Raw genomic sequence first — 13053 nt, forward strand, 5'->3', positions numbered from 1 at the left:
CTAACACCACCATCAGCAGCTCAATTCTGTCAGTAACAGCAGTACTGCAAGTTCTGGCTGTCAGCTGCAGTGAGCATTCCTACCTTTCTCACCAGACCAAATTCAACTGGAATTACAAGACACTGAATTAATTATACCAGATAGCCATGCTGAGTCCTAATAAAAGTCAGTGCTTTGGGAGCAAGAGATGAGCAGTTGTGAAAAACTACCGCAGGAGTTCCCTAAGCATACACCCACTCCCTCAGCAAGGTAGGCTCCAAGGAAAGTTGTATAAAGAGAAAAATGTTATTGGTACCAGGATGTGCAGACATTCAGTATTAAGAGAGACAAATCACACCATGTTCTAACAAACAACTAAATATTCAAGGATTAATGTATTTTCTTACTGTACTACTAGTTGCTGGCACACAGATCCATTATCTGTTATCAGTTCATTCAGTTTTAATTCAAGGTGAACTTTTCCCTGAAAAAACAAGAGAGAAACACAAATAGTTTTAAAAGCCTTTATTTTAAAAGTAGTAATTAGAACAATAATATAGTTTACAGTTAGAAGCTACTTAAGGTAATTCCAATATATCCACTTTAAGCAAATACGTACTCTAAAGCACGTATCCCACAACTAGAGTATGATGAATGCATTTGAACTTGGAGAGACAATGATAAAAAGAACTTATCCTCAACTGCAGACAGCACATGAATTGGTCAAGCCTCCACAGATCTAACATATGCAAAAAAAATATTTCTTCCAACATGAGGAAGTACCAGGAGCAAAAGTCCCTCTCAGCCTTTTTGTCCTAAGCATGGGATAAACCCTTGAACAAACTTTCAGGAGAAAGTTCTAAACTGACCTTTGACTCTGAAGGCAGTTAGATATATTTAGAAAAGTAGAATAGTATGCAGTAGCCATAACCAGATATATTTAATATCCAGCTGTGAAATCCTGTCCATCCTACCAGACTGAAGATAATGTGGAAATTTATTATGCATCCCAGTGCAGCTTTCAACTACCTCATCAAGTCTGCTGATGTACTCATGGAACAGTAAACACAACCAAAGGAGAGGAAAAGGTGGCAATAATTGCTAAATCGGGCTTCCTCCTTTTCTTTTTCTGATATGGTAGGACGTATTAAGAAAAACAATTTGTAAGTGATGGCGCAGCATGGATTAACTTCAGAACTCAGCAAGGGCCAGCCTACTCTACCCTCTCAAGGGCTGCATGATATGCAGATTTTGTGGGGTGACCAAGATCCAGTACTATAACCTTGCTCCAGACATCTACTGCCTGAACAGTACTGCTATTCCTTTCAGTGCCTGGCTATTCCCATTGGCTTTCACATCTAAGATAACCAGACACTGACAGAGGCTTTCCTCTAACCCATATTCTCCTTAGTATTCTTGGAATTTGTCTATTTGCTAAATGGATCATCAGATGACACTGGTCTGTCCATGAATATGACTCTCAGGGAACGGACCTGGAAGGTAATTTTAAAGCGTGGCAAAGGAAGCAAGCTATAATTTGAACTATGGTTTTGCTGTACAACACTGAAATGGAAGTAAAACCCTTAGGTGACCTTGCACACATTTCTAAAGCACTTATGTTTTGACATAAAACCGAAATGTTTTTTATTGTAAATCCCCTGGGGCAAGGGGTGTGTTTCCCTCTCTGTACCTCACATGGGAGGAGAAGTAAAGTTTGTTTTATAAGGAAGTTTTACACGTAACTATTTTGGGATGCTTGCCAAGTGTTTTGCAAACTGTTACTACACACATTGGAACACAGGTACATTAAGAAAGTATTTGTCAAGCAGAGAAACTCAATTACAAAAATAGATTTACAGGATACTGAGAAGCATGCCAACAGCCTTACAAGGCAAAGGTTTTGAATGACAAATCAAAAGGCAACATTAGTAGTATTTATTTAATAGCTGACTTAACCAGTTTTAGTAGGCAGACCTTGTGAATGGCCTAAATATCTTCCTTTTGCTGTTTAAAAAAGAAATAAACACAAATCATGTGTTCTACTCTGATCAGTAGGAGTAAAATAGAAAGTTTACCGCTCCTGAGAACTATCTATAGATGTCGTTTGTTCAAAACTCAGCACCATGATGGCTACAGTAACATGGCTCTAAGTAAATATTTCCCTGACACATATGGAGAGTTTCAGATACATCTTTGTTGTTTTGCTTGTTAAGAGCAGCGTGATGGTTTCCTAAAGTGGCTGATCTGCAGATCTATATCAGAACTTTTGACATACTATGCAACCGGGTTTTAAATGTGGTTGTACAGATTGGTTTTAGATCAAAACATAAAGATAAATCAGCCATTCTTATACAATAAATAAACAGCTCTCTTTATGTGAACACACTTTTCATCTGTAGATCTCAGGGCTGTTCAAAGGCAGGTAGGTACCATTTTAACTTTACAAATGTATTACCAATTTTCAGTTTCTGACTAGAGAAAGATGGAGCTGTTGTTTATGTGGCCAAGATTCACACAGTAACAAAGGAGCCAAAACCAGAGTGTCCAAAACATTGACCTAAACTTCAGAACTACAAAACCAACTTAGTTAAATTAAACATTTTTTTTTTAGAATTTCTGCTGTATTTTAACACTGTATTTTAAGAGTTTTTTTCTCCCCACAGTTTTGGTATTTTGATCATTTCCACATTATGAAATATTACAATTATCTATAATAAATACAAGTTTTCTAGTTTTCTAAAGCTCTTAAGTGGAAAGTGGGCTAGCAACTGTATTTTAAATATTTACGCCAATAGGCTCTCATATACTGTGCCCACATTCCATATACAGAATTACGCTATTGTTCCAAGTGTACCACAAAGTAACTTTTGACAGTGTTAGTTTTCTTCATAAAACTTTCTCTCCTTTAAATTCAAGAGGAGGAGATGCATACTCTTGTCTGAAGGGTAGTCTATACTTGGGAAAGTTATTGAGGGCGGTGGTGGGGTTTAAACAGAATTAGAAATGCTAACAGTTATTTTCCGTTTCCTCCCTCAACATCAGAAACCCCAGATTACAGTATTTCTCTTGAACTCTCTGTCCTTTTCCTTCCACTTCCCCCAACTCAATGGAACAAATATCACAACTGAACTAACTATCGCATTCGTAAGAATAAGAAACATCATCTTTATGCCACACACACTATGTCAGCACCTAACTAGAAGAAAAAAAAAATCTAAGCCAAAATTTACAGAACTTTGATACAAAAAAAACCCAAAAAGAACAGAACATAAAATAACCCAGTTATCCACTCAGAAATATCTTTGGGAAACTAAAGTCCTTGCGGCACATGGTAAGTAAAACTGGGGCTCTAGAATATTCTGAATACACCTCCACTTCAGATTACCTGTGTAAGTACAGAGCTGTGGAACCAGAGCAGATGACGACAGGTCTACAGCTTCTGCATTAGGAGTGGATCGTGACCCTAGAGAAGTCCTAAATCTCTTAAAAGTAAGGTGATTTTAGAGTATGACCAGCTGTTTGTTTCCCCACCTCCCCAATTCAGTTTTATTTTGTAGGCATCAGCAGGTTTAATTCTTTGTAATTCCAGAAAAGACAAAATGTTACATTTAATATACTTTTAAGCCTTTCTAGAAACTGTCAAAAGTTATTAACGAACTCAAATGTCTTTCAGTGATACTTTCATTTGGCCTACCAAGGTAGAGCTAACAATTTTCCATACACTGTAAGAATGGATGAACTGTAAAGAAAAAAAAAAAAATCCAATATATGCTTATTAGCAAAGAAGATGACAGCCAGTGCCAACGCACTTACGACTTGGTATGGATTTTGTACATTTACAAGCTGTATTCCACAATATTCAATATGTACCTCCACCACTAATGTACCTGATATACAGGATGCTCATTATACCAAAGTTAGCCTGTATGAAAAATAGATCACTAGCACACAGAAAGTACAGTTTTCTTGAAACAAATGAAGATTTCTTTTTTTTAGGAAAAAAAAAAAAAACAGCGCAAAATCCCAACCAAGCAAACTGCAATGTGTCCTGCATATAGCGGAGGACCACAAAATACTTCTAAGCCATCCTATCACCTTCCGCCCATTGTAAATTCTGGAGAATACTCACATGGAAGGAACCAGAGGAAAAAAATGTCAATAACACGTATGGTGCCATAAGGAGAAGAGCACATCTGAAAGCAATTTTTTTTTTCTCCAAACTGTTATCTAGCTTTATAAACATCCGTGCACTTTTTTCTGCACAAATACTATGTGAAAGCCTGCTATTTTCAGCCATGTCCCACCAATAATCTTAGGAATGTTCTAGGAATACATTTCAGTACGGTATGGCACATCCGAACCAACAAGACTTCAGTGAAATCTGGCAGATGGGAACCAGTCTCAGCTCTGCTCTTACAGATTTCACGGAAAAAGGAAGCAGAACAGAGGAGAAACCTACCCAAATGCCCTAACTCAAGGGAAGGTTAACATGAGGAGCGCACACCTTAGCAGGAATGTTCATCCTTTAATGGAAGTGTCATGCTGGAAAGTGCTTTACTCATGTCCCAGCCATAGAAAAGTATCAATAAGAGCTTACATTCTGGGCTACAAAGCCATTGAAAATTAAAAACTTTTTCTTTCTAATATATAAGAAATTTCTAAATTCCATTAATGGAATATTTTAATTGAATTTTCATACTTCCTCATATAGTATTATGACAAAAAGTAATCTTTCATTCAATACATTTTTATGGCTGAGAAAAAACACAGCATACATGACAGTAAGTCAAACGAGAAATTGCATTTCAGTTTATATTTGGAAAGGACTTCTAGAATACTGAGTGATTAGGTGGAAGAACTGGAAAAATGAGACAATGTGCAGTTGGACTAGATGATCTGTAGGTCCCTTCCAGCTGAACTATTCTATTATAGTCTATTCTAACTGAACAAGGACTGATTTTCAACAGATAAGAGAAAGTAGTATTCAGATGTTTTGAAAATCTGTCTTCATGTAAAGCGATCACATGCCCGCTCATAGGTGACTAACCCTGGAAAATAACACATGTCTTTTTTTTTTTGAGAATTCTGTGCACGTTCGCCTCCTGTAAAAGTAGACAGCATTCTCCCTACCCAGAAGGACTTCAAAGTTACTAGAAAAAAATACAAACACTGCCAAGTCCAAGACTTTTGCCCTCAGGCAAATCCAAAAAAACTATTAAAAATCTAACAAATTGTTTATCACAGCAACAAGGCTAAGAGATTCTCCAGAATACTGTTCTGTTTTCTTACTCAAACCAAAAAGAGAATTGCTACAAATTCTAGAGCCATCTCATTTTTACATATTACCAGAACAATCTTGTTAGAAGAACTTGAACCACAGACCACAATACAACTCTGAAGTGCAAGTTATTTGATACTGAATGCAGAAAGTATTTCAAAATAAGATAAATAAGCACAGCACAAGTACCTCGTTTTGAAGACTTTAACCACTTTCAGTAACACCAAAACTGATCAGAAAAAAAGATTCAGTAGTTTCCTAAATGATTCACCTGTCTCAAGCACATAGCTCCTCTTGTACCAAAGCTTTTAGACATCAAAACACTGTTAACATTATTTCCCAAAGAGTTGCTTCAAGTCTTCTGCCAGTTTTAAGTATCATGAGGAACAATACAGACAGTTTAGAAATGTATAACATGCATTAATCTCTAATTAAGCTGAAAGACACAACTGTCTCACAAGAATTAGACAGATGCTAACCTCTATCTGCCACAGCTCAATATAAACTTCTATCATTACATGTACTTATCTGTATTTAACTTTAAAAATGTAAATGTGCAATTTAATAGTTACCTGAACCTCTGAATTAGAATCAACAGGTTGAAGCATAAACCAGTTCTCTTTTCCTGTGTAGTTGCATAAATCTTCTTTTTTGATTGACACCTTTCCTGGGGGATGGGGCAGGGAGAGATAAGCATAAATATCACTTTCATCTGAATAGGACAAATATTTCAATAGATTTGAGGTTTGATTTTTGTTTAAAGTCTCTTTCTTTTAATCTTTTTTAAGCTTATGATGCTATATGAAAAGCTTATGGAAACAAGGAACATGAAGCATAAGTAATCAGAAAAATAGTTTCTGTAAAGCCAAATTAAGCTAATTATGATGTGTTATCTTGGATATCACTAATAACAAGATTAGGTAAAATAAGGAACACACTTGTGGCCAGAAATAATGTGACAGAGATTTGAGAGAACAGTAACGGTGTTGAAGAATGTTTAAATCAGAAACTGAAGGTAGGTGCCTTTTGCTCTTCTGATTGCTGTTTGGAAAGCTGTTATTATACCAAATTATCTGGCATCCTGGTGCAAATTATTTCCTTCCCCAATTCAAGTAATACAAAGCCTACTTCCACAGCAGAATGTTAGAGCTTTATAGCTGCTATGTCCAAATAGCAGCTGCAACAGAGCCATCATGCAGTAGAAAAAATAAATCCACCTCCTGTAATTTTTCACTGAAGCTACATAAAGCATTTTGCAGCAACTTCTAAGTCATTAACTTACAGGTTGCACTGACAGAAAAAAGTTATCTATAAATAGTTTTAAGAATTATTCCACAATTGCAATTATTGTGGAATTATTCCGCAATTCATTCTTTAAAGACCTACAGGTAGTGACAATTATTCAAATACCCTAATGAAAATGAAGAAAAAACAAATATAATTATAGTCTCAATATATTTTTTAAATTATAAGATTATACAATGTCAGATTAGCCTAAAAAATAAACATATTTTAGTACAATAGAATGAAGCAAGGAAACAAAATTTAGTTTAAGTGCACTATACAGTGTGTTTGAAAAAATGCATCACTTTAATAATTGTATCCTTATTACTACAAATAACGATACCGAAAATAATCAAATGTTGTACAAGATGTAGATGATATCCCAGAACTTACCTATACGCAGGTCTTTTTGTAAAACACTTTTATCATAAATGTAGAAGGACAACCACTGGAATGTTCTTGGAATCTCAAAGTAAAATTCTTCCCCAAAATAAGGGCTGAAAAGAAAGACTGAAAGTTAAAACAGAAAGACATTTTATGTAATTTATACAGAAGATAAACACTAAAACGCTACATTTTTACTGCAGTCACAGATCTTGGCCTTTAGCACTATACTTATCTATCATCAAAGCCATCCACAACCATTTCATTACAAGAACCTACAATAACACTGCCAAGTTAAAACTCCATGAGAATGCTTTAGATATGTTCAAAAAAGAAAAAAAAAAATCAGAGCACACGGAGAAAGTGTCTTCCCTGCCATTTCAATGCTATTTTTTCTGTCTTGAAATTATTCTAGTTGGCTCTCTACCCAACCCAAACAACTTCCTGAGATACCCACAAGTTTCATGTTTCTCTTTTTTCATTCTGTATATGATTAAACTACATTAAAACACATTTTTCTAATTAAGTCACTGACAACATTTGTTTAGCTCTAAATTCCATGTCAGATTTGATGCTCAAAGATTCAGACCTGTAAAAAGAAGCCATAAGCGTTAGCAACTATAAAACAGAACAGTGAAAAAGAGAAATGTTAATCTCAAATATACATGTTCTCCTGCATGCTGAAATGGTCGCCACATTTCTCCGTCTAATGAAGTCCAATATAATGTTTACAGTTCACCCTACTTAACAGCCATTTGCAAAGCCCTCTACATAAGACGACTCTGCGTTCCTCTGTTACAGACATATTTCACACGATGTGTTGGTACCTTCATTCAAGGAATTTATACTTCCATTAAACTTAAGAAGTACTTATTGATGCAACCATAGCCAGCAGTCAGAATATTGTATTTCAAAAGACTGAACAAAACCACAATGTTATTTGTGTCACTGCAAGCTGTGAATTCTGAAAATCCAGTGCATCCACAAAAAAAACCCTGCTATTTCAGAACTACTGGATTCTTACAGACTTAAAATACTTTCAATTACAATCTATTAACATCACCAGTGAAGGGTGTGCAGCTTCAAACTGATTTTAGCCTCTGCTTTCTTCCTACAGAAAAGTAATGCAATGACAATTATACCAAACCCAGAAACAAATGGGTGGGTTTTTTTTGGTTCCCAGTAAAGTACCTCTCTGATGCTGTATCATTACAACATGTTATTACATACCCAAAAGGATACTAGGATGAACAGGATACCATCCCTACTCTCTTCCCTCCAAAATACAGAAAAAACACCAAATGCTTAAGGACCAATGGTTCATTAAATAAGTTAAAAATAAGAGAAGAGCTGATAACTAACTTAAAAAGTGGGAAAGAACACAGATGAAAAATCTAGTATTCCAACTTTCTAGAACTGACTTTTAGAAACAAGAGCTTTAACTGCAGGAATTTATTATGAGGAATTTCACAAGTGAAAATGTTCTTTTTGTTCAAACACAGACCTTCTACCATAGGCTTCAAAGCAGACAAATTGGTATTAGCCTTTGCACTACACTGAGAAATAATACAAGAATTCTCAGCTGAAAAATTTGCTTGCTGTTTTTCAGCTCCCCCACTTTTTTTTTTTTTCATTTTCAAAGCCAACAAATTCAGCTTTAATTTCAAGGGCTGCGTTCTTCTTGTCAGCATCACCACTAAAGGTATAAATTCATAAGCATTACCATTAGCAGCAGTGCAGCCCTAAGCAGCCTCAATTTCTTTATTACCTTCTCTGCTCATTTTAATTGTATTGATACAATGACTCAGACCAAAAAAAGATTAAACAAAGGCTTATTTTAAACTTAGGTCAATTCCATGGTATGGCTCCCCTAATAGCTACAAAAATAATAGTTGCACCAGTACAAAAAGATATTACAGCAGAAAGAGTGAACAGTGGGTGAACTAGCTAGCACTGGTATCAAGGGAAACTGCTACTAACCCAGCTTCAGTCAGCCATCCTAAGAGGAATGCTAGACTACAATGTACATCAACAACTGTGTATCCCTAAGTGTTAAGTTCCTGTTCTTGCTGGATCTGTGTAACTCTCTGCATCCAACTATAATCAGATAATTAGTCTGAGATGGAGACTATTAGCAGAGATTTCCAAAAACCTATTTAGCAGCCATATCCTACGGCTAAAGAGAGCAAACTTCACAACTATATTCCCCGCTAGCCAAAGTCCCCAGCCATGAACAACGATTATTTTGACCTCAAGATCACATGAAGTCTCAGGCAAGAAAGAGCACGTCAATAGTGTAAGCATAAATAGAAGTTAATGCATTGTTTTATTCATGTTGATACATTTTTCCTTATCTAGATTAACACCACTGCCTTATGAATCAGTTGCTTATTCTTTAGCAAAGTATGAAGCACAGAGAGAAAATATAAGGTGGAGAATACAAAGGATTAGTAGAGAAATTCTTAGGTGGATACCAAACTGGCTGAAGGGGTATAATAGGTTATACCAATAAGGAATAATTCAAATGGAGAACTTACTCAACCTGTTCCTCAGGGATTCAGTCAGTTTAGTACTTTTGTGACTTTGATGCAAGAACTTTAAAGACTGTGACGATACAAAATTAGAAGATAGTGCTAATTCAAAGGAAGACCAGACTGTAATACAGGAAGAACTGGAATACAGTAATACAGGAGATTAAATTTAAGTGTGTGACATTACTTGTTTGCTCTTCCCTTCCTTGTTACATGAAACTGCCAGTTCTATGACAGAAACTGACCAATGCCCCTAGATCTGTCATTTGATAAAAGCTAGTTATATCAACATGAAATTTTTGCTATAACCTTGCAATCATAGAAAGTTCAGTTTGAAAGAAAGAAATGGAACTTAGCTTAAAAAAAAATGCAACACACAGATACCACAACCCCTCCCCAATTCCTCATATTTGACCATAGATATCTGAGGAGGCTCACAGATGTTCTTTAAACTTTCCCAGGGAAAACAATTTTGTTTCTTCAGAACCCACAAAAATACCACACCTTGTCAGGAAATATTTCTTGAGTTATTAGTCAAAATATCCTTCTTTCACTTCAGTATTAATTCATGTTTTTTTAACTTTGAAAAGTCATTTGCTTCACATCTGCACTGTTAACAATAGTCCCAGTGCTGGTGGAAGCCCAAACCTATTTGCACCTTTTAAAAATACATTTCTTCATTAGTTTCAATCACTGTAGTTAAATATCATTTTAATTCTAGCGATAATTACTGCCACAGACGTTTAACTAGCAGATATTCATAGAATACAATTTACATTGCAGCAACCCAGAATACAGTGACAAGAACAAACTGTGAATTACGTAAGACAAAGCAAGTAAATAATATAAAACAAAACAATTAAATTCAAAGTTGTATTTATGACTAAAATTATACTGTACTGCACCTTACTAAAAAGCAATTTATAAAGTTTTCAGACTAATAAGAGATCAGAGCTTTCATCTTCCCTTCCAGTACCTCTAGGTTAGTACGGTATTCTAGCTTAACACAGTAATAAGCAACAAGATGGTATAATTAAGTTTCTGGAACACGTGTAAGCCTTCAGGACTGCATACACACTAGTAATCAAGTGTAAGCATCCAACTCTGGTCGCTGCTAATAGAGGATGACTTATTTTATTACATTTCAACAGTTTTTACGGAACCCTACTCACGCTGTGAATCTAACTTAATGCAGCCATAATTGAGTGGATGAAGGAGTTCCCTATGTATTCAGTGGAGACAGAAAGGCACCTACGGGCAAAGAGTGATTCAGAACACTGATTATGAACTCGTAATAGAATGCTCTCAACTTAGAAATATTAATTTCACATCACCTGAAAAATTCTCAATTTGAGAGGGATGGGGTGTGTGTGTCACTTAAGACCCCCCCCTCCCCAAACTGTTATTTTGTTATAGTGAGATTTTTCTTTCTTTCTTCTGTGAAGTACTAATGGCATTGTTTTCATTTAATCAAGTTTCAGTTAAACGTTTTTTAAAAAAATTTGATGGATCTAAGGCAATTTATTTTATCAAATGCTTTACTGTGCAGTTAGTACTTCTTTTATTATCAGGTGATTAAAGTATATAAATTTAATAATTCTTAAACAGAGTATAATAAAAATGCCTGTATAAACATTAAATGTAACAAGTCTTGTTTCTAAGCATAGTGGTAACTTTCAGGTTAACTTTTCAGGTAACTTTCAGGGTTTCAACTATTAACACATCAAAAATCTGAGAGCAAAGTCTTTCTTTTTAAAAGCTACATTGTGTTCCCTTCTACCCATCAAACTACTGTCTATTTTAAGGGGAAATTTTAAGTTTCTGCTTTATCAACACAGTCTCTTTAACATTCTTCTCTGAAGGATTACTCAATCGAGTTTGTTTTGGTAATCAATCTCAAATGCAGCCAGGTAAATTCTGAAAATTTTCTGGATCTGACTACAGCAGTTACAGATCAGGAGGACGAGCAAAATATTTGTTCCTGATTGCATACATGTGGTGGTTGCTTTTCACACAGAAGCATATGGAGGCTTTAAAATGATGCTTCGAAAAAGTAAAATTCCCTATTTAAATTTGCCATATGAGCAACATGCTGTTCCTCACCTGGAAACATCTAGAGAGATGGCTCAAAGAACAAACACTAATAATAAAACCACTAGAAACAACAGAATCAGAAAAAATTTCAAGAGTTTGAACAGGCTTTCTGGGTTTGATGAGGAAGGTTTAATGTCTCCTCCAGATAAACTGTCACTCAGATATTCTGAACAATGCAACTGCAAGGATGTTCCAGTATGGGTCATCAGTGAACTTAGAGAGTTTTGAGACAAAGTGCCTACACTACTGCAGCTATGTTATCATGACTTTTTTGTTTGATTGCTTTTAAGGCTCTAAGACAGTAGCAGAATCTACAGCTAAGCGCTGCTCAGGGACGCAATGCAAGCCATTCCACATGAGTACAGGTTATAGTTCCCCAAACAAGAATTTCAGGAGAATGAGGCCTATTCAGGGGGACATCTCAGAGCACACAAAACTCTTACACATGGAAAAGTTCTGGTTCCTTCATTCTACAAACAGGTTTTACAAGACAGACACTAAACGCAGAATTCTACCGATACAGACCAACTGCATGTCAGAATTGGGGAATGACATGGAGAGCAAGTACCAAGCAGACTTCTTTCCCTTGAAAACAACCTGGCAAGAAAAAGAATGCTATGCTGCCCAATGGAACAGAATAAAGTACTAATGAAGTATGCTTTAGCATGTTTCATTTTAAAAGCACTGTACTACTAAAAAGCCTCAATTTTGTCTTCTTTCAACTAGTCTCATGATTTACACGTTGCTGTAACATTTCTGAATAGTTGCCACAAGTCAGCTCTCATCTTAAAGAGGTACAAGAAAAAGTACATGCACATTGATACATATCTTGTTTTTATTCTGCACTGAGGGAGTCGTGCTTATAACCTCCATTTAAAAATTAAGCTTACCTTAAAGATTTTTCAACTACCTGTGTACGAAAAACTTCTTCTTGGTCCAAGTTTATGGTACAAAAAAAGTCTCTCATTTTGTTGGGTGCTAAGTGTTTGGCGTCATCTGTAAATAAAAAAATGACTGTAAATATTGAGGGAGAAACCCTCACAAAATATTAGGCAAAAGAATTTTAACAGTTGTAATGTATGTCCAAAATTCACTTTTCCATTCATTAAGCATGCATTTCCATGTTCATTTTCAACTCGAAAGATCGAACAGTGCACAGACACCGCTACACCCAGCTTCACATGGAAGGTGAGTCGACAGGAGGAGGACAGCACACTGACTCACCACCACCACCACTGCCTGCAGCACCTGCACTTTCCCTGGAGAGGTCTCAGCTTGGGCTTGACCCCGCGTAGCTTGCTAAATCCAAGCAGCTTGCAGCCTGAGGTGATATGGCATTAGGTCATGAGACCAAGACATGGTCTGGCTGAACTATTGTTCACTTGGTATTTTCTCCACAAACATTTTGGCTAAAGGAAGCTGATTAATATGAACTTACCCGTCAAATCTTTATTTAATTTTCTACAATGAACAGCTGATTTTAAGTTGACTGATATATTTTCA

At 35.9% G+C, this 13053-nt stretch overlaps 1 protein-coding gene across 2 annotated transcripts in view; it reads right to left on the bottom strand.

The window, feature by feature from the left end:
* RASA2 (RAS p21 protein activator 2) overlaps positions 1–13053 on the bottom strand; it is a 49706-nt gene that overhangs the window by 30602 nt on the left and 6051 nt on the right. For both annotated transcript variants that reach the window (XM_068407008.1, XM_068407007.1), the window contains exons 2-5: positions 12441–12546; positions 6935–7038; positions 5830–5924; positions 387–463 (exon numbers count right to left, since the gene is read on the bottom strand). In XM_068407008.1, coding sequence (XP_068263109.1) covers positions 387–463; positions 5830–5924; positions 6935–7038; positions 12441–12546 — 382 coding nt within the window. The remainder of the gene's footprint in view (positions 1–386; positions 464–5829; positions 5925–6934; positions 7039–12440; positions 12547–13053) is intronic.

This window comes from Nyctibius grandis, chromosome 8 (assembly GCF_013368605.1).
Source record: "Nyctibius grandis isolate bNycGra1 chromosome 8, bNycGra1.pri, whole genome shotgun sequence".
In the NCBI taxonomy this organism is placed as follows: domain Eukaryota; kingdom Metazoa; phylum Chordata; class Aves; order Nyctibiiformes; family Nyctibiidae; genus Nyctibius; species Nyctibius grandis.